The 21,687-nt window shown below is 38.1% G+C and overlaps 1 protein-coding gene across 1 annotated transcript; it reads right to left on the reverse strand.

The window, feature by feature from the left end:
- Positions 1-1,403: 1,403 nt before the first annotated feature.
- On the reverse strand, positions 1,404-18,723 carry LOC145978550 (protein HTATIP2-like). Its single transcript, XM_083111234.1, has 2 exons — positions 18,595-18,723; positions 1,404-5,437 (listed from the first exon to the last, which is right to left on the reverse strand). The coding sequence occupies exon 2, from the start codon at positions 5,429-5,431 to the stop codon at positions 4,739-4,741; it is 693 nt and encodes a 230-aa protein (XP_082967360.1). The 5' UTR covers positions 5,432-5,437; positions 18,595-18,723; the 3' UTR covers positions 1,404-4,738.
- Between the last annotated feature and the right edge of the window lie 2,964 nt (positions 18,724-21,687).

A 21,687-nucleotide genomic window follows, 5' to 3' on the forward strand; every position in this document is an offset into this window, starting at 1 on the left:
TCTAAAAATTATTTAGCATGATACCAACAAAATACAATGGAATGATAATGAAAATGTCAATAAAATTGAAAAAGTTGTCACAAAAGACACCTGTTTGAGAGAAAGTAAATGGAATATCATACCTTTCTAAGGGAAATGGCGAAGAAGAGTGCCAATGTGAGCACATTTGTAGATGACAAAATTTGGGCCTAAATGTATGAATAAATTCAAAAGTCAAGAAAAAGTTATTGTTGTTCGAGAAGTGTCCCTTCATTTAGAACAATATTAAGAACCTGTCAAATTGCTATCATTTTTCTTGCAAAATTACAAATAAAACAAATGTGTCATCACTTGCAGACATCCTCATCTCTAATACGCCTGTAGTAACAATAATTGCGTTATAAAAGCGGCATTGATACTTTTATCTATAGCTATTCTTCTTCCGAAATGATTTTAGGTCCTACCAAAAGCTACATTTTATTTTTGCAAAGATCTTTATAATTTGGTTTCTCTCAAAATATATATTAATGCATTTTTGCACATTTTCGTCCACTTTTCTGAAATACTGAAAAGTCACAATCCACAATAGAAATAATTTTGTGCATTATATGTTGAATATATGTTTAAATGATGACAACTTTGGTTTTAAAAAGAGATTTAAGTAACTCACACAGTAGGCAGAGAAGCACAAGATAATGGAAATATAGTGCTCTCTATAAATAAGTTGCTATTAAATATAAATTTATCTTAATGAACATGTTAAATCGTTGGATATGTTACCGTTACATAAATATCAATATTTTGGACAATTTGTAACTTTTAACATAATATTTTTACAAATTACAGAAACAGACATCGTACCCAAGAAAGAAAAATAACCAACAAGTAGAAAATACATATACGTATTCCTAGATATAAAATGTAAGTGGGATTGTAAACTTACATTTTTATATACCATTTTCATCATCTGAATATACAATCGTTTGTTCTCATTTTAATTTAATGTACTTTCATGTATACCATGGTTTTATCGATTTCATATTTTTAATCGATTCATCTTCTGTATTAGTATTATCTTGTTAACATCTCAAGTTACCCATAAGAGGTATGTAAGGCTCAATATTCATATTACGATGAATAAGAATAGTATACATCTTTGGTGATACTTTAAATCAGAACACCTTTTCTTTATTTTAAAGCAATCATTCTGCGATTTTAGAGGTAAATGGTAAATTCCAAGAATTATACATAAGTACACAACATGGTTTATGCTCCATGGTGTCACCTTTTCTTTTTAACTTCATAACAGAATTGTTAGGTTATCTGTATGTCGTTCATAAAAGTAATTAGTGTTTATTGTACAAGACATTAAAATAACAGTTTTTAAAAGTACCCAAGATCGATTGAATTCCACTTCTAAAAAGGCCGTTGAAGAATTTTAATTAAAATATCATAATAACATTTACATTATGTGCATTACATTGGTCTGTGCTTAAAGTGTCTAAAACTTATGTAAGGAATACTTATGGTACAGAAAAAGGATGGACTTTAATGAATACTGTTTCGTAATTGAAAAAATACAGACTTTCAGGAAACTACAATTACAGTGGATTTTAAGTAGTTAATTGTATTTCTGATATTTATCGGTCGGTACCTCATCATTTTTTCGCCTTACTTTATGTAGTTCTTTACAACCATTATTCTGTATTTTTCCAACATCAGGTATGTGCACATATAACGATAATAATTACATAATTATTGTTTATCAAGTATCAGACTATTTCTTGAGTACATACGTTAACGTATATGCTTCAATTTCTCCTTCAATATACTGTTAAAGAACTAGCTTATATTTTGTCACGAAAGATTCTGTTCGTTAGCATTCCTTGATGCACTTGAAGCCTCCTTCAATAGCTTGATAACAATTTCAACACTGATTTTGAAACATTATTGTAACATTGTTAAGAAAGATTTTTCAATAAATGCATTACAAACCACATTCACGCACTGTGTAACGTAGCTCTAAACACATTAGTACTTACACAAGGTATTTATAGTCCTAAAAATTCATCAAAAATGGGTTTAAAATAGAACTACCAATAGATATAGCTCCTTAAGAAAAAATTACTATTACTCCAGAAGCGGACTGTCTCTAGAAATTCAGTGCACGCTGGAAACCTTGTCGGATTACAAATTTGCAAAACATTTGTAATTATTGATTTAGATTCTATATTTTCCTTTAACTGATGGTGAAATGTTGGAAGCTATTTGTGAGAAATAAAATCGAACGAAAGGTCAACTGCCAGAAAACTAATTAAGCTTACCCTAATGTTTCACAAAATTGGTAATATGTATAATCTCAGATTCCAAATTACTTAGGTATGATAAATATACTGGACTATTAATATTATTAACGTGTATTGTACTAGTGCAAGTTTTTAAATAAATTGTCTGACATAGTAAATCTATTGAATTTATTTTAGATGGCACGATATGATGAAGTAACATATTGTATTTTGCTATTGTTGTCGTGCACATTAAACTTAATTGTTGGGGCTCAATATCTTAGACAAGTATTCAAAATTCAAAGTTCAAAGTTCAGCTTGTGGTTAAACAGGCGAATCGGGAATAGAACCTCAGTTTAAAGTGGGACCCAAGTACTGTGCAACATGTGTTCTATCGGGAGTCGAAGTCGGGATACCTTGATTACAATGCGACAGCCATTATACGTTTCCTATTAGGTGGACAAATAAGTTTGACTCGTCATCTTAAAATATCGAGTTAGTCGTAATTTTGTTGGGACGATATTTATTATTTCTGTGTATTCACGATTGTTTCTTTTAGACAAAGCCACTAGGAATTCTCATCTTTTCATCCAAGATATTCTGCCTGGGTTTGGATATTTCTTTGCGAGTGCTCTCTCATCAATTTCATCTAGTCATCTTTCATTCTTATCGTTGCAATTAGCCGAAAGTAGATGAAAAGCGACATGAAATAATAAAAAAATACAAACACAAAACGAGAAGAAAACCAATGCATTGTAATAAACTGAACGTTTATCCATATAGTAGTTTTTATATTGATGTAAAGGTAAATTTTTCTCCAAATTGTCTCCAAATTGCCTTTGAGAAATATTTTAGATGATACGTAAAAATTGGGAAGGGTTAGGGATGTGCAGTTTTAAATCTGTTACAAAAATATTAATCGTAATATATCGACACTGAATGACAGATGTCAAACAAACATGATGAAAAAAGTTACCAAAGTTAAGCACTTCCTAGTGCGATTAAAAATTCTATGCAGATGGTTCAAGGCAACCCATATGATTCTTACAGCTTTATTGCAGAAAAACCTGGGCGATTTGCAGTAATAAATTTCAGCTGCGTTTCATCTTCATTCAATAAATTCCTGCAAGGAATTCACGTGGCAATAAATCAATTCTGATTTTGAAAGTGGCATTTACACTTGCTTTTATGGATGTACGTATACTGTGGTGTATTTACAATCTCCCTTAAGACGGAACGCTTAAGGTTTTCTTAGAGGTTCTGATATGCATGCCTTCAATTAAAATAAAACAAAAAAGTTCATATTGAAGTGCATGTTTTGTATTTTTAACCCTCAGAGAACTGTTGTGCGATGTAGTTTAGTGAAGTATAAGTGATTAGTTTTGTAATTTTGGCGCATATAAATCCGCCTTTAGGTAATGAATATTATAATTTTCTCGGCGATGCAAAATCCCTACTGTTCCCCTTAAACAAGCCTATGATCCCATAAAATCCATGGAATTTTAAAATATCCCACAAAGATAATGATACATATCCATAATTTCTCACAGTAAATTACTTTCCACAGAAACATTTACATGTAAGCTGAAAAATGAAATGGCGTAAAAAAACGCCGCGGCACACTGCAATAAATATTACGAGTCAGTCCGCCACTGTTTTAATTTTCTTTAAATTTAATGCAATATATATTTTATTTCATTATATTCTAGACGCTATGTAGAGCTATGATTGTTTTACTAGCCATTACTAGTCAGTCTTCTCCAAGTTTAATCTACATCTACTAACATCATGTCATCATAATCTAATTTCATTAAATATGGATACAAATATACAGATACAAATAATTTGATATAATGTTAGGTTACATTAGCGCATGGAATAATATCTCGTTCAATATGATCAATTGACAATTAATGAGTGAGTAAATATGGGATTAATGTATTTATGTTATTTTAAAACTTCATACGTAATAGGAAAGAGTCTTGGAAATAGGGCATGCAAGAAATACAAATTACTTAAGTATTAACAAATACTTATTAATAGGAAATGGGAAAATCTTAAGGGTCTGCACAAGTTTTTAAATGTGGGGTAGCAACGCAATTGTTTGTGTAATAATGTATGATTTTATGACGTTTCTTTTATATTTTGTACATTTGCAGATTTGTGAGAAAAATTAACTTACTGTACACACGCTACTAAATATGCTTGGGAAAGCAAGGAGAAAACATTTTTTCACTAATTTCCAAATCAAGATAATATTTTTGTTTGTAATAATTTGGGTTGGAAGTAACATTTGGAAGACAAAACAGCACAATATCTCTTTTCCTTGGCAAGCATGCTCAGCGTTCTTAATGCAGATCTCTTATCAAACTGAACAACAGACACGGAACGAGATCAAAATAATGTATTACATCGTCTGGCTAATTAAGAATACACAATGGTGCTACTTACATGACTAGAATGAGATGATCACCCTAGGGCATCATTCCACTCGTGTTAGCCTCGCTAGACATTCTCATAATATCGGCGTTTTCAAAGATTTCCACCAGCTGCCCTGAAGATATCAAGCTGTTTCTAACCATCGCCCTGGCGACATCGGCCGTGGTGATGCTAAGTTTCCTCCCGAAGTCGAGAGGTTTTAGAAATAGCTGGGTCATCTTTTCCAGAGGGCGAGTTTCTTGTCGATCGCATATGAGAACCGCGGGACGATATATGGAAAGCCGAGAGAAGCCAAGAGCCATGAGGTCTTCCTCGATCTGGCCTTTCGTTTTGTGGTAGAGGAGCCACGAGTTTTTGTCTGCACCCTGCGAGGACACTAAGTTGAAGTGTCGGCAACCACCGAACTGAGCAAGCCTCGCCGCATCCAGGACATAGTCGTGATCAACCTTGACGAATCCGTCAGCTCCAGCTTTGCTTCTCGTTGTTCCTAGCGAGCAGAAGGTGATGTCAAACCCTGCGAAGGAGTTGGTGTATTCTGAGAGTCTCTCAAAGTCGACCACTTCTTGTTCGACTCTCAGGTACTGGTCTTCCGGTGGTAGGTCTATGATCCTCCTTCCGATCAGTAGGATCTTCCCAAAGGCTTGGTTGTAAGCCAACTCCCGGACGACCTGCTTCCCGACTTCTCCAGATCCTCCTAAGACCAGAGCTGCTAGCGTTTGGAAATCCATCGAAAACTGCAAGAACAAATGAAGCCTGTGATGTAACATCCGGCGATGAACAAATTCTGGTAAAACACCAGAAAAAACCACAGAGAATCACACTAGTATCGTAATTTAATTATCATATGAATTCCGTGGCTCGATTCGCATATGACAAGGCCACTTCGTGTTAATATGGTCCAGGTCTGTACGTGTCTACTAGGTTTGGCCTTCACGGCTCGAAGAAGAAAAACTATAAACAGATATATTCTGTGCGTAACCCTTTCTGTATCGTTCTTCATTGTGCATGTGTATGTTTCGGACATACGTCCAGTTTACAATTAAATAAGGTAGGTGTGCGCAATTTCGCCACGTTAAGCTTTGAACGACCGTTACAAATTCCTGATAAGTATGATGATAACGTCTGTACTGTAAATTGATAGTATATATGTTACGGTATGTGTGGAAAAAAATCACGTTCATGCGCTATTAATCAGGTACTTCAAAAGACAAAAGAAAAAACCTTGCAACTGGCGAAATTGCATACACCCTGTACACAATTTTGCCACCCACTGTAAACAGAGGGGACAGGACAAACCGCGCTACAAAACAAACATATTTTCACCCCATGAATATAATGAAAAAAGTATAGATAGTAATGACATACATAATATACAGGGTGGGCCAAAATCCCCTTACCACCCCTTGTAAAAATCGTTTTAGTGGAAATTGATTAATAACAACCATGTGTGACCACATTAGGCCTAGGGGGAAGTCATAAGGAGGGGTGCCCTTGACGGCGGCCATCTTGAAAGCCGCCATCTTGGATACAAGTCCAGTTTTGTAAATAGGAAGGTAGGCATGCGATACATGGCGAAATTGGAAGCACTTCCAATGACTACACAAATGGGGTGAAAATATGACTCTCAATGTATACGACACAACACTACACATATCATTGTAGGCAGAAAGCGTTCGTCTTCACAATGCAATACTTGCTACATAGCTTCGAACCCTCCTTCCTGGACAAAAGGACCGCACTTTGTTGCTCTCGATCTTATAACAACGCTACGTCTCGCACACACAATGGCTGCCTGTCTTTTCCGTCTAGCTCCTTACCATCAAAATGAGACAAAACACGATCAGCGTGCGCTACCTACCTATACACTAGCACCATCTGCCGACTTAGGCCGACGTGTTGGGAAATACAGGTATCTGGCAGAATTGAAAACATGGCGAAATTGCGCACACCCACCTTATGTTCTTTATTCAGAGACTGGTTTTTATCTTATGGAACTTACTTACTGCATTATCATGTCCCAGACTCGAACCTAACACGTTTATTTTACTTCGCTTTTAGTCCACTTTTGTCTAATCGCGAAGATGAGGATAAGCGATGACATGGTGAAATTGATGGGAGGACACTCACAAAGAACACACATTCCCAAGTTGGGATTCGATCCCGGAACTCCTGGCGTCGTGGTGCGCTGTGCTAATCACTCCGCCACGGAGGTCGGGTACTTGATGGAATCCTGATAAGAGGTCAATAACGTTAAGTGAAAGGGTGGGAACGGCCGTTTGGAAGCGAATCCTCATAATTAGGAGGCGGATTTGTATGCACTAAAAAACGCCAAAATATGCATGCAAATATGCATTAAAAACAGGCAAAATATGCACTATAAATTTTAAAAATGTCCTAAAAATTGTATATTAGGATCTATACTTAGGTGCTTTATTACTGCACCAATGCCACCCCCCTTCCTGGAGGTCGTACTACCAAGTAATTCCAAGATTTGAAACAAATCCCGCCTTAGACTCATATTTCCAGCGTAGTTGGCTAATATAATTGCTCAACACGGAAGGTGAAAAAAAATATTGCATTTCTGTCATTTCTATTGTTGCTGTAGACTGTTTACAAATACAAAAATGATGACTAGATACTGGGACTTATTTTAGGTTTTTGTCAAAAAAAACAGGATCATCATGCACAAGTAATTAACCAGCTAAAGAACAGAAAAAAGTACCTTCCATTACAAGCAAAATTTGTGAAAGTAGTTGCAAAGATACCACAACAACTGGTCTTACAGTAAAAAAAAATCATAGCTGAATTACACTGTTGCACAAGAATGCCCTGAAATCCTGGCCCAAAACCCAAAGCACAAGTTTCTACTGTAATATTGTTATATATAGGGAAAACTTGGAGACAATGCGGTAATAATCAAATGCTTCAAACCGAAATAAGACTACTCTTTCAACGTTGACTTTGGATGCGATATGTGCTTGTGTTCTGATTTTAAAAAGAAAGAGAAATTCTAGAAATGAACTAGTTTGATAACTTTGAAAACTAATCGTGGCTATGACGGATGGCGATAAGTTGATGTGTGTTGTGCATGTAAATTTTAATTTGAATCACAAGAAATAAATCTAGATACCTAACATATTAAATATAATTAAGCCTTGTTTCCATATTAAAAAACACCAAGTTGCTGACCAAGGCAGTTTATTAAGATATAAAAAAAACTGAACATGTAACGTTTCAACCCTGTATCAGGGTCTTTCTCAGACGAAGAAATTCGAAATACTTTTTTTTTTATCAGCATTCGCTTTCCCATGGTCTTCATAACCTGTATATGAAGTTTCACCGCAATTCATTTCTTCGACCGGACTCCAGAGGGCCCTGAGTAAGGGAAAATTAATTTTAAGCGCCACATTTGTACCTGGTGGTGAAAATTTGAACTACTTTTTTCCATCACCATTATCTTCCCCATGCTCTCCATAGCCTCTACACCACGTTTCAGCACAACCCGTTGCTTCGAACAGGCTCCAGGGAGCTCTGAGTAGGGGAAATTTAATTTTATGCGCCACATTTGCACCTGGTGGTAAAAATTTGAGCTACTTTTTCCATCACCATTTGCTTCTCTATGTTCTCCATAGCCTCTACACCACGTTTCAGCGCAATCCGTTGCTTCGAACGGGCTCCAGAGGGCTCTGAGTAGGGCAACTTTAATTGTGGCCGCCCAGTATGTCGGCCTGTTTTTCCTTGACATCTATTACTATGTATCCTATCTCTTATGCAACCAACACTTCTGTCTTGCACGACAGGTTGCACAGAGGGAAGGATATTCATTTGTAATCGAGCATAACCTTTTCAAACAGATGGAAAGTCGCCAAATATGGGGAGGTTTCATAATATGGGGAAGTGGGATTTCTCGTCAATAAAGGGAATTGAAAGGAGGGAAATTATACTAGGAGGGTATTCGTATAGTAGGTTGGTAATATTGATAATACTCATTGGCGGGCTCACTTGGTGCGCTGCAGTAGAGGAGGGAATTTCTATGTTTTTCTTTGTTGTGGTCACGAATATTCGGAGTCGCGTGAAGAAATCACCTTTCTGGTAATTGTAAATATTGTATTGTTTTGGTAGTTGAATATATATATATATATATATATATATATATATATAAGGTTGGTAACTGCAATATACTGTGAAAAGGCAGGTCAGGTCGAAACAATGGTTACTGAGAAAGTACTGAATATAACATATCGAACGAAGTAGCCTAATATGGGAGGTGCCAGGTGCCTAATATGGGAGCCCCAAATTGGGAGCTGAAACTGGACGTTTGATACTGAAGGTTACATTTCATCTTTTCAGATGGCCAAACCGAAGCAATAGTACCAAGGAAACATGGGTGCAGCTATTGCAGCTGTGAGGAAGAATGAAATGGGAAGTTTCAAGGCATCGCGCATTTTTTGTGTTCCACAGACAACATTAGAACGATATGTTAAACAGTCTCTTAATGAAGGGGAGGACCGTGACGAGGTTACTGTAAGAACAAAACTCGGCAGTAAACAGGTGTTGCCTCCAGATGTAGAAGATGATCTCGTGAACTATTGTGTTACGATGGAAAAATGTTTCTTCGGGTTGTCTATGAGTGATGTAAGACGTTTAGCCTACCATTTGGCAGATCGCAATGGTATACCTAACACATTTTGAAAGGCAGGGAAGAAATGGTTGACGCTGTTTCTACAACGTCATCCACAACTAGCAGTTAGAACACCTGAAGGACTATCTAACGCTCGAGCCATGTCATTCACTCGTGAAGCAGTGGATCATTTCTTCAATTTATTCGAACCGGCTATGGATAAAATCAGGCATTCCCCAGTACGGCTCTTCAACTGTGATGAGACGGGTATTTCCATTGTTCAAAGTAAACACAGCAAAGTCATTGCTTTGAAAGGGCAGCGTCAGGTTTCTACCCTCCAGTCAGCTGAAAGAGGAACTTTGATCATGCATGAGTGCAGCAGCTAATTATGTTCCGCCTCTCCTAATTTTTCCCAGAAAATATATGAAAATGGAACTCATGAATGGGACACCTCCAGGGTCTATTCACGCGTGTCATCCGTCAGGCTGGATTCGAAGTGAAATATTTACAGACTGGTTCAGACATTTCGTGAACTATGTTAAACCCAGTGCAGCACCCTGTTGTTCTGATTTTGGACGGACATTATTAACATGTGAGAAATATAGATGTCATAAATGTAGGAAGAGAAAACCATGTGACCATAATATCCTTACCACCACACGCAACTCACAAAATGCAACCCCTAGACTTGTCGTTCATGGGACCTTTGAAGTGCTATTATTCTCAAGAAATAGAACGGTGGTTGCGTACAAATGCAGGTCGTGTTGTCACAATTTATCAAGTTGGGGAATTGTTCGGGAATGCATACATGAGAGCAGCAACAGCTGAAAATGCTGCCAGCGGATTTAAGAAAGCAGGATTATATCCATGCAATAGAGACATCATCCTGCAGCTCTAGACCTGCCACCCACTTCAGCAGGACATTCAATTGCGTCCACGGACATTTCTCCTACACCAAGTACACCGCATGTTACACGTTCTACTGTGAAGGCAAGTGACATTTCTCCTCCCCCTGTTGGACGCCTCCTTAGGCCTACAACAAAACGCAAAGGATCTGCTAATGCTATAACCAGCTCACCTTACAAAAATAGTTTGTTGGTTGGAGGTGCTGCACAGAACCTAAGAGATAGTAGCGTGAACAGAACTGATTTTCAATCCACAGACTCATCCAGAGGACGACAGATGTGTAAGAAGAGTGCATGTTCTGCTGTGTGTGGTAAAAAAAAAAGCTCAATAGGAGGCTCCGCTTGTAAGAAACTGAAACTTGTTCCCAATGTAAAAAATAGACTCAGATTCCCATAATTCAGAGTCTACTGCATCAGATGACTGTGCTACGGCTGATACTGAGTGCTTATATTGCAGTGGATTTTTTTTGCGAGGATCATCAAGGGGAAGGTAGAATGGGTGAGATGTGTAGTGTGTTACATGTGAGCTCATACTCTGTGTGTGGAAAAAGATGTTTTCATTTGTCAACTATGTTCTAATTGAGGCAATTTTCTGCCTTTTACTCACTAAACCAAAATTAATTACTTATCACTTCAGCACGATACTCATTAAAGACAGTCATCTCATGTATTCTTATGTAAAAGACTGTCTCCGTTTCTCTGAATTTTTTCTGTACTCTACATAATACCAATAATTTCAATAAAGGGGCAGACATGACATGACAGATTATTTTGTCCTTTCCCACGTTTCTTAGATGTGCAATAAATAGTAATATGACGCATGCCAGTTACAATTCTTAGATTTTCTCTTTGCAGTATTCTTATTCCATAAGGCAATCTCACATCCCCATATTAGGAACCCGGTTTCGTAATATGGTGAAAAAATAGTACTGTCAGATTTTTATTTTTCACTTTATGCATTCTACATGGTTGTCGATTTTGATGACTGCAATAGATCCACGGGGAATACACCTATCACTCATGCGAATATGAGTGACTTGCTTGTACTCATTTTTCCAGGATCACCATTTTACAAAAATCTCCCCATATTTGGCAACTTTCCCCTACATTCTGTGACCTCTCCCGAGAATCTCTAGAACAAGCGTACGAGATACAAACCTCTGTGCAAGTAGTGACTCGATCAGGCTCGACCAGAGCTCGAAATGGACCGGTTCCGGTTCGTGAGTATCTGGGACCTTCCCATTCAAATGGCAACGGAGCGTTCCGGTTCATTATTATTATTATTATTATTATTATTTTAGATATTTCACTACATTTTACTTTTCAGTGTGAACTAAATTGTTAATACTCTTTATATTATAACATTTACATAAGCTTCCCCTCTACGTGGAGATGCGTTGTTGTCACGAGGGAGCTTAGCAGAGTATGACATCTATGTTGATTTTATCTTTTAGTGTCTTATTTACCTCGTTTCCACTGTTTTATTTGTTAATTATTATAATTTGTCGTGTCTTGTGGATTCGATAGTTCTGACAAGGATATCCTCATGCACAAGATATTTACATAAAGTCGGGTTCTCTTCTCATGGCGATAATTTCATGGCTACGTAAAGCCTAGAAGGAATTCCAAGCAGATGTAATTCTTTAGAATTTGAAATATCATATCGGCATTTCAAAAGGAGAGGAAATCTTGTCGAAAAGTTTCAGCTGAGCGTAGTAGTGGAGTCTACCCGTTGTATTATCGCTTTGTGGGTTGTCCTCTTCGTGATTTCGTTGATTCGTGTGCCTTGTGCATTCCACGCAAGATTAGGGGGTTGTGGGGGGCAGTATCGCACACATTTTGCCCCCGCACAATGGCCTTTAATGCTAAGCCTTGTGTATCAAGAAAAAGTAAAATGTCCTTCTCCCCCTCCTCCTCCCGTTTTGCACCCAATCGACGGTACTGCGCAAAAGCATAGGTATCTTGCTTGTTAATAAGTTGCAGACAGGTTCGGAGAACTGAAACTGCAACCAGCACACCAACTTACATTAATTATTCCCTTTTTTCTTGAATTTCCTTTGTCAGTATTGATGATATGTAAAGGGTGTTTTTTTTTAGAGGCGAAGAACTTTAAGTTAAGATAAAACACAGAAAAATTATTTCAATATCCATGTAATTGGTTGTACTTTACAGATCATGTTATGGCATTAATGTTTGAATATGATTTCAGGCATGTGGCCACCGCGACTGGCGCGTACATGACGTAATCGGAGGTCCAATTTTCACACACTCTTCGCAGTACATCAGGCTGTATGTCGGCAATAATGCGTCGAATATTGGCTTCCAAGTGCTCAATTGTTTCTGGTTTATCGGCGTAGACGTACGACTTGACATATCCCCAGAGAAAATAATCCAACGGCGTCAAATCGCACGAACGCGGTGGCCAGTTAACAGGGCCATTGCGTGAAATTACTCGGTCGTCGAACGTTTCTTGCAGAAAATGAATTGTGGCATGCGCTGTATGACAGGTGGCCCCGTCCTGCTGAAACCACATGTCTGCCACATTCATGTCTTGCAATTGAGGCACGAAAAAGTTAGTAATCATGTCCCTGTACCGCGCACCGTTGACTGTCACTTTCTGACCAAAATCATTTTTGAAGACATACGGACCAATTATTCCACGGGCCCATAGAGCGCACCACACGGTCACCTTTTCTGGATGTAATGGTGTTTCGACAATGGCTTGTGGATTACCATCACTCCAAATGCGGAAATTTTGTTTATTGACATAACCATTATGAGCACCGTAAATTGCACGTAATGCTCGATGAGTTTGTCGAACGGAACCATGATTTTCAAAATAAAGTTGCACAATTTGCAACCGTTGCTCCGGCGTTAGTCTATTCATGATGACTTGCCAAACCAAACTAACCTCGAAACAAGTGGGAACTGCCTTCTATGCTGTCACAGAAAAAAGTGTTGCCAGTATAAAGTTCTCCGCCTCTAAAAAAAACACCCTTTTATATGTAATTTTTTTAAAACACCCCAGAGAGTTGACCACCGTTCACGATTCACTTCGGTGTAAATTTTAAGAAGGGAAAAACAATTCCAGAAGATTCATGTCCAATGTATTTTATATTTGATGTTTATGTAAATATTTTAATATTAATTGTAATTAATTTAGTATTATTAATTGTAATGTAGCGTATTATTTAACTAGTTGTTAATCTCGTCACTGTAGTAATCACAATCAGAGAAAAAGACAAATCCATGCTTTACGGAAGAAAAGCGTTCCGTTTCCTGAAAATGTCCAATGAACGGGTGAGAGGGGAAGGTAGTGCACGGAGAGCTTCAGCTACTAGCCGTTTGCAGCAGCGCGTAGTGCTTTACTCCGCCCACTTGCTTTCTCCCCTTCCCTACCGTTATGCTTGGCACTGCACCGGAGATGCCCAAGACCTGAATATTCCTTTGACCTATGCTAAATGTCATCTATTCACAATAGCATTAGATCTGAAAAAGGTCTCTTATACGACAGTGGCTTTCGCTCGTTCGTGTCAATGAAAGAAAAAAGAAACTGAAAAACAGATCAGGCATTTAGATGTGAGATCTATCAAAAGAGATGAAAGTAAAGTTTTATCGTGTCATGAAGGCACATTTAGGATATCTCGGTCATTTTGGAGGTGATGTGATCAGCACCACGCTCCGGTCACCTTTACTACCCCCCTCCCCGGCGCCCATTGATTTGAGGCTGGGTGAACCCCAGAGCCGCTTCTTGCTGGGATAAGACCGAAAAAATTCCGACCTTACATCACCCAACCCGGGAAACAAATCCGAATCTTCCTCGTAGCAATCAGCCTCCCTACCAGTTAGACCAACGCGGCTCTATGAAATGTAAGATCTACCCAATAATAACTCATGCGACAATAATTATCTTGATTGCTCCCTTTGTTTACAAATGTGATCGATCCAACAATGAAGACCACTTGACCTAATTTTTTTTCAGAAATTATCTCATTTGCAAAAATGGAATTCTCGGGGCTGAAAAATACATCGAAGTTATCTCCATGTATGCGTTTCATTAGTAACCATATTCAGAATGACGTCATAAACGTTGATAGAACTTATTTATACCATCCAGCCAATAAAAATACATTTAGCGTCACGATGAAATGTCGTTCCTTACATCAATGCCTATTAAAAATATAATTAATTTGAATTCTCTTATTACTTCACGCCGTCTTAAGTATGGAAAATTACTGAACCACACACTATGACATTCCACCAAGCAATGCTTTTTGTTTCGAAAATGTACTTGCCGGAAAATGGCAAAATTAAATATTTTCTAGTTTCAAGAAGATTGAAGATATTTGGCACCTTATACGATTTTACTGGATTGTATATAAAGTCAAACTTGGATCTACTGTATTAGAATAATGTAGGTCGAAAGACTAAAACTATGCTCAAAATCTATGTATCAACGTCATCAATACTCGCTTTCCGCCATAAATGTTGACCTTCTTTTTATTTGGAGAGAAATCAATACGTTGCAGTCAAGAGATGAACTATCTACAGCTAAATAACATCTTGAAAACTCTTAACAGATAACGTCCCTATCACTAATACTTATCTTGTCTATTTATTGAGCAATCAGAAGATAAATATCATGTGGTAGTTAATCTACATTTGTTCCTGACTGCAATAGCAGATTTACAAGGATACAGTTAGGTGTCTGACTGTATATGCAAGTTCGATTCCTGGATTCCCTAATTCTCTGTGACTCTGGGATTCAGCCAACTTCTCGCTTACCTGGGAAGATGAATTCAGTCTTTGATATTGAGATTTTGTTTTTCAAGTCCACCTTATTCACAGAATGGCTAATCGAGACTGGACCTACAGTTTAAAGTGGGATCCGAACCACTATGTGTCTCCACCAGGTATCGAACCCGGGACCCCTTGATTACAAAGACACGACGTTACCACTACGCCATCGGAGAGGCCCTGTGAGTGCAGTCAGAGCACGGTGCTGACCACAACACTTCTACTATGCAGATGTTTTTAAATGTGTGGAGCTTTACTTCCATCTCTCCTTACTTGAGTTTACGACACTTTTCAGTGTGCAGCGAACAACATTACTTTTGTTTGTTTCTTAGTGAACAGCGTCTTTCTTCTCTGTTTACGTAGTACGAAATTTATTGCTTTGCGGCTTGGCAAGCAACCAGACGCAGAAGTTGAAGCTTTAATAGCATATAGAACATGTTATCAAACAGGTGGATCGAAGCAATATTTTTTTCCCTTTCTTGACGTAGTTTAAGAGTTACTAGGAATAGTCCCGACACTAGACGAGACAAGACAAGAATTGATAGAGTCTCGTCTCGTGAAAAAGAAACCTGTCTCGTTCTCGATCTCGAATGAATATGAAATAGAAATTTTCAACATGGACAACCTAGAAGCAGGAAAGAAAATGTATTATACACATATATTATGTGAGGATTTATTTATTGGTCAGAATCCAAGCACCTAACTTATTGAAATCAATATGTTCTAAAAGACACCCGGTGTTTTTTTTTTTTTTTTTTTAAAAACACATAGTATTTTTGTTATTTGGCATCGACTTTCTGCCAGTTTTAGTTCGCGGCAACGACGAGACTAGATCAAATTGATGAACGGACACTCACAAATAACGACCATACTAATGCCGGGATTCGAACCCGGGAACTTCGGTGGCCAGTCCGAAAGTTGACCAGGTAACAAGGAAAACTTGTTTTTAAATATTAAGTCAAGCAGAATAATTTAATATTACCTCAATATTACCTTAAGTTCACAATTTTAATGTATTATAATCTTAGGTCTATTTTAACGATTTGTTTGGCCATCATGTCTGTCTATTTCATTATCATGTAAAAATTGCTGTATATAGGGTTTGTAAGATGTTCTCGTCAGAATAAACATTTATGCTTTAAAAAAATACGTAAAAATCGGTCTAATTCGCGTCTTGGTCACGAAAGGAAAGTCTCGAATCTTGGCTCGAATACTTATTAAATCAAAACTAAAGAATACAAGTTTCTTGTTTCTGCACACATTAAACAATATTTACGATCTCGAACAAGAACAAAGCTTAAATCAGCAAGTTTCAGTCTCGCCAATACAAACGTGTTTATCTTTCTCGATCTCCTTGGAACGGACCTGTCTTGGTCTCTTACAGGACGGAAACTTTTGTGTTATCTCGATACCATCCTTAGGATGGTACTACAAGAATGGAACTGAAGATTACGTTTCATAGAAAACTTTAGTTTGAAGATCACGCCCGCTGCACGGTTACTAAAACAAGGAAATTAAGATGAGCTTTATTATTAACAAATTATCCGTATATATCGACCAACACCACCCTTGAATAGAAATAAAGTAGGCATCAAATAAACAACACCACCCTTGAATACCGCAGAATGTTTTCACAGATGTGCATAATGTGGTAAAATTTGTGAGAAACGCAAAGAACACATAAAATGCTACATTTGTATTATTTCGCCACTTAGTGACAAGATGTGTGTGGCAAGGAACGGTTTTTTATACACTAAAAAGTGTCAGATATGTAAATATATGCTCGGTTATTTTAATCAAAATATGAAATTAAATACGGACTTACAATAAGAAAATGGAAATTTTCATTAAACAAGCGACTCACCTAGCTAAATAAAATACATTAGGCTTACAAACATTAATTGTAATGCAAAATTCAAAGGCGAAATGAGCTTTATTTTCTGTTACCAAAACAATGGATTACAAACTTACTTTTAAGTGAATTTTCGGATGTCCCAAGCCGGCCCCCGTGGCAAAGTGGTTAGCACATCGCGCTACGACGGCAGGGATCCCGGGTTCGAATCTTGGCCTCGGCATGGATGTGTGTGACTGTCGATTCATCAATTTCATTACTCATCCCCATCTTCGCAAATAAGCCAAAAGTGGCGCAAAAAGCGAAGTAAAATAAAGCAAATCAATCAATCAATCGGTTGTCCCAAGATATAGTAGATTTATAGCTACCGAATGAAACCACGTTAAATTTGGTTGTCTGGATTTAATCGCGAAAATTTGAGCTTGCATTCTCTAGTGTTGACAAGAGTGTTGGAATAACAGATGCACTGTCTATTATCAATATTTAAAATAAACAGAGTACAAAACGAACAGAATACAGATGAACGAAAAATCTATGTTACTCAATACAATAAGGGAAAATGCAGTAATAGCATGAACATGGATATATATGTGTGTAGATATGTTTGTAAATGTGGAAAAAGCTAATATATGGAAAATAAGAATGACATTTTTAGAGCTTACATGTCGCGACTCATAAAGATAATACAAAATAACATTGATTTTAGTTTAGCATCACATAAGGACATGTATTTACATATAGTTCCGTTCCCTAGTGTTCAGTATATCATTTCATCCATTTCTAAACAATTCAGGTAACGATTAATGCTTTTGGTGTTTTGGCGAAAGCGAAAAATAAAGTCCTTATGTATAAGGCATATAATACAAAATTTGAAAATTGTTTCAGTCGCATGTCATTATATAACATGAAAACAAGCAGGAGTCAACTAACAGCTGATTTCATTTTCGAATCATTTTCCCAAAATCTGTCAAAAATAAATAAAACACAAAAAAATTAAAAAATGCTAGGTACTTTTGTTTCTGTTATAATTGCCTTGTAGAGCAGTATAACTATGCAATATTTCGGGAAGGGCCCAAGCCCGATACGCCGATGCCTGCCTACGCCAATGCTAATATGTAAATAGAGCGGAATACAATATTAAAAGAAGTACTAAAAGACGTATAATTAAAAGTAAACATCTGCGATAACAGAGCTTCGTTTAACTGCAGTATTGTTCTCCCTAGAATTGAAGTACGAGGAAACAGATTTGGCAATTCAATGCCATTTAAAAAGGGCACTTCTGAAAATTTGACACCGTTGTATATGTTAGGACAGAATGAGACAACAGCAATTGTTTTCGGTTGAAATGATTTAAAATACTGTGGCACTATCATAATAATAACTCGACACTCATGTCAGCCATTATGTTAGCCTCAATCTAATATTTCATTTCACTTGTCACATAAAATATCTTTCTTTAAATAACTATACGTTTCACTTATATTGTGTTGTACGGAACAATTCTCTTGCAAATATTTTCGTCCTTATAAGGTGTCTAGATATTCTCGACAATTTGACAAACTATTGTGATTAGATTATGTCACAACATGACGAAAATGACATTACTTACTTAGAGTGCATAATCTGTAATCCCCGACTTTGAACATAAAGACAGCAAGCCCAGTTTCGTAATCCCTACCAGAGAAAGAAGAGTCAAGTTTGTAGCACACAACTCACCTTAAACTAAGAATTGACAATCACGTAAAATCAGATCCAAAAGAAGGAATACTTTCACCACACGTTCCACGAAATACCGCAACCCAATTATGCTCCCTGCAATTCTAGCGTCCTTCGCCGACTGTTCAATAAATTGGGTTTCTCTTAGGAGAGCAAGAAAACGACTGCAGCGCCGACATCTCGTAGTGGTCGAAACTGGCATTATGGGGAAACTGGATTTCAGCGCTCAAGGGAACGAGTTCATCCTGTAATTAACTTTCTCAAATAAGAGTGTAGCGTGTAACCTTAAAGGGTCGAACAAAAGAACCGTTGACATTCCATTGTTAGCATGCTCAAAATACATTTTCTTTTGTTTTTTGTTGACTTTCAAGATTTCAATATTCCTATTATGTTAGGTTTTAATGTTTAGTGTTGTGATTAGGTAAGGTAAAAGTAAAGTTCCCCGTGCATATAGCACCATGACATGAAAGCACCATCTGACAAAACTTGATCTAAAAGTTATAACTGAACCCGTATCAAAGGGAGCCCAACAATAAAGTTAGCCCAGGGATCTCGCATGTACAGTGGGATCCATGAGTATTACCGTGCAAATTGTCCATGACTATTTTTATGAATTTTTCTCTTACATCCTATGTGTTTTTAAGCGATGGATTTTTATGTATGTTGGTGCAGAAGTTCTCAACAGCTTGTTTCGAGTTTTCTTTTAATTCTTGAAGCTCTTATTGAGTCAAATAAAGTGCAAGAGCATGGTGATGGACAATTTGCACGATAATACTCATGGATCCCACTACATCCGGACATGATAGGGTGGGGGTCAAGTGGAAATAATAATAACATTCCTATTATTAACGAATAATAATCAACTAATATTTTATTGTCATCATCATGATGACGACGATTATTATTATTAGGTATTATTAAGATAACGGTAAAGTTCCCCGTGCATATAAAAATCGTCGAGAGTACTATAACCATGAAGGCACATTTAGGGGATGTGAGGGTAGAGCCCCACACATTCTCGATATCAGCCATTTTGGAGGTGATGTGATCACTGATCAGCACCACGCTCCGGTAGCCTTTACCTGAAGGGTTACCTCCAGGTATCCATTGATTTGAGGCTGGATGAGCCCCGGAGCCGCTTTAGGCGGGAATTTTTGATCACCCACCCTGGAAAACGAACCCGGGTCTCCCACGTGGCAGTCACGCGCCCTACCGACTAGACCAATGGAATGGAGAGAAATATTGGGCGTGGGTAAGTAGTTAGAGTAACGGGTTCTATCGTGCAGGCTTGTGGATTCGGAACCTGAAATTTTAGCTATACGTTCAGGGGTTATGTGATACCCTGGTGCAGAAGTAGTGTTTATTTTTAAAATGCATATTTTTCATAAATTTCACATTTGAAAAATAAGTTATTGTGTGTGTGTGAGCGTGATTACATTTTTCAATTTCTTGAAGAACAGAGAACAAGGAGAAACCACTTGTGATTATAGAGAGAAATCCCCAACAAACATAATAAACTCACCGGACAAAATATTAGTCATCCCCTGGAGACATCACTCCAATACCGAATAACACCACCTCTAGCCCTGATAACCGCCTCGATTCGGCGAGGTAAGGAGTCCACAAGGTTCTGCAGGTATTCCACATCCAGTTGACACCACTTGCTCATCAGAAGATCACGTAAGGCCTCCAAAATTGCAGGGATGCCGATTTCGGCGTTTCACCCGCTGTTCCAAATAGTCCCACAAATGTCCTATGGGGTTAAGATCAGGTGATTTAGCAGGCTAGGCGAGGTGCGATAGGGTGCCTGAGTGTTCATCAAACCACTCACAGACGCGTGCTGTCCAGTGAACACGGCAGTTGTCATCTTGGTAAATGGGGGTGTCCACAGCGTGCTCATCATGAACATGTTGACTGAAGGGAAGCACCTGATCACCGAGAATGTTCAAATAAACATACTGGTTCATGTTCACGGTCACCTGAATGATTGGGCCCAGTGCATAGTAAGAAAACATCCCCAGAACATCACAGAACCACCCCCTGCCTGAACTACACCCTCCACACACACTGCGGATGAAATGCCTCATTTGACCGTCGGTGCACTTGACTCCTTGCGTCATTTGAAAAGAGGCAAAATCGCGATTCATCAGACCACATTACACGCCTCCAGTCTGCCACTGTCCAAGTTCGGTGTTGTCTGACTTCATGTGTCGTTGTGAGCAAACGTCTCTTTCGAGGTACCCGACTCCATATGTCCATGGCATGAAATTCTCGTCGCAATATTCGCTCGGAAATTGGTTGAGACGGACCTTCATTCACTGACTGCAACAATTCCTGTCTGCTTTGAAACCGACTGTCATTCACAATATGTGACACTCGTCTCCGGTGCCTCTGGGTTAGGATCTTTTTCCGACCACAGTTCACACGCCCTGTTCCATTGCCACCAGTGGCACACCATTTCTTGTACACACGTTGGACAGTTTGCGTCGATACCACAACAAATCCAGCAACTTCGCTCACTGTGTGACCATGGGCATGCCCAAACACGATAGCCCCTTTTTGCCACTACGACACATCCCTGGCTTTGCCCATCTTGACACACTATTCCCGTATAGGACAACGTCTTCCGCACTCAACGTTACTGCTCAAGTCACACAGCACTGATCCAGACACAATGCACCACGCCACTCCTCTGCAACGCCATCTGTAGGGGCATCAGGAAACCACCTTGCTTTTTGCGCTGGGGTGACTAATTTTTTGTCCGGTGAGCTTATTATGAAGAAGACTGTTACTCTGATATGTTCTACATGCTGTGAACGTTTGTTGGTGTTTCACGGCACACCCTAAGATACAAATATTTACTTTATTCATAAATATGAATTTACAAGTAGCATCTGCTATAGCAGCCTTGTCAAATTCAATTCGTAAGTAGTGCCGCATAACGATAATGTCGATCTCTCAGGGCCAAACACCTCGAACCCAACCCCTTTAAGTCGAAAACTAAAGAGTTTGTCCCTTAAGGGAGGGATGTGTGATTCCAGTGATTAGACTTGCAGTATCATATACAGTATTATATAATATATATATATATAT

The sequence above is a fragment of the Lepisma saccharinum genome, chromosome 25 (assembly GCF_977018435.1).
Source record: "Lepisma saccharinum chromosome 25, izLepSacc3.1, whole genome shotgun sequence".
NCBI lineage: Eukaryota > Metazoa > Arthropoda > Insecta > Zygentoma > Lepismatidae > Lepisma > Lepisma saccharinum.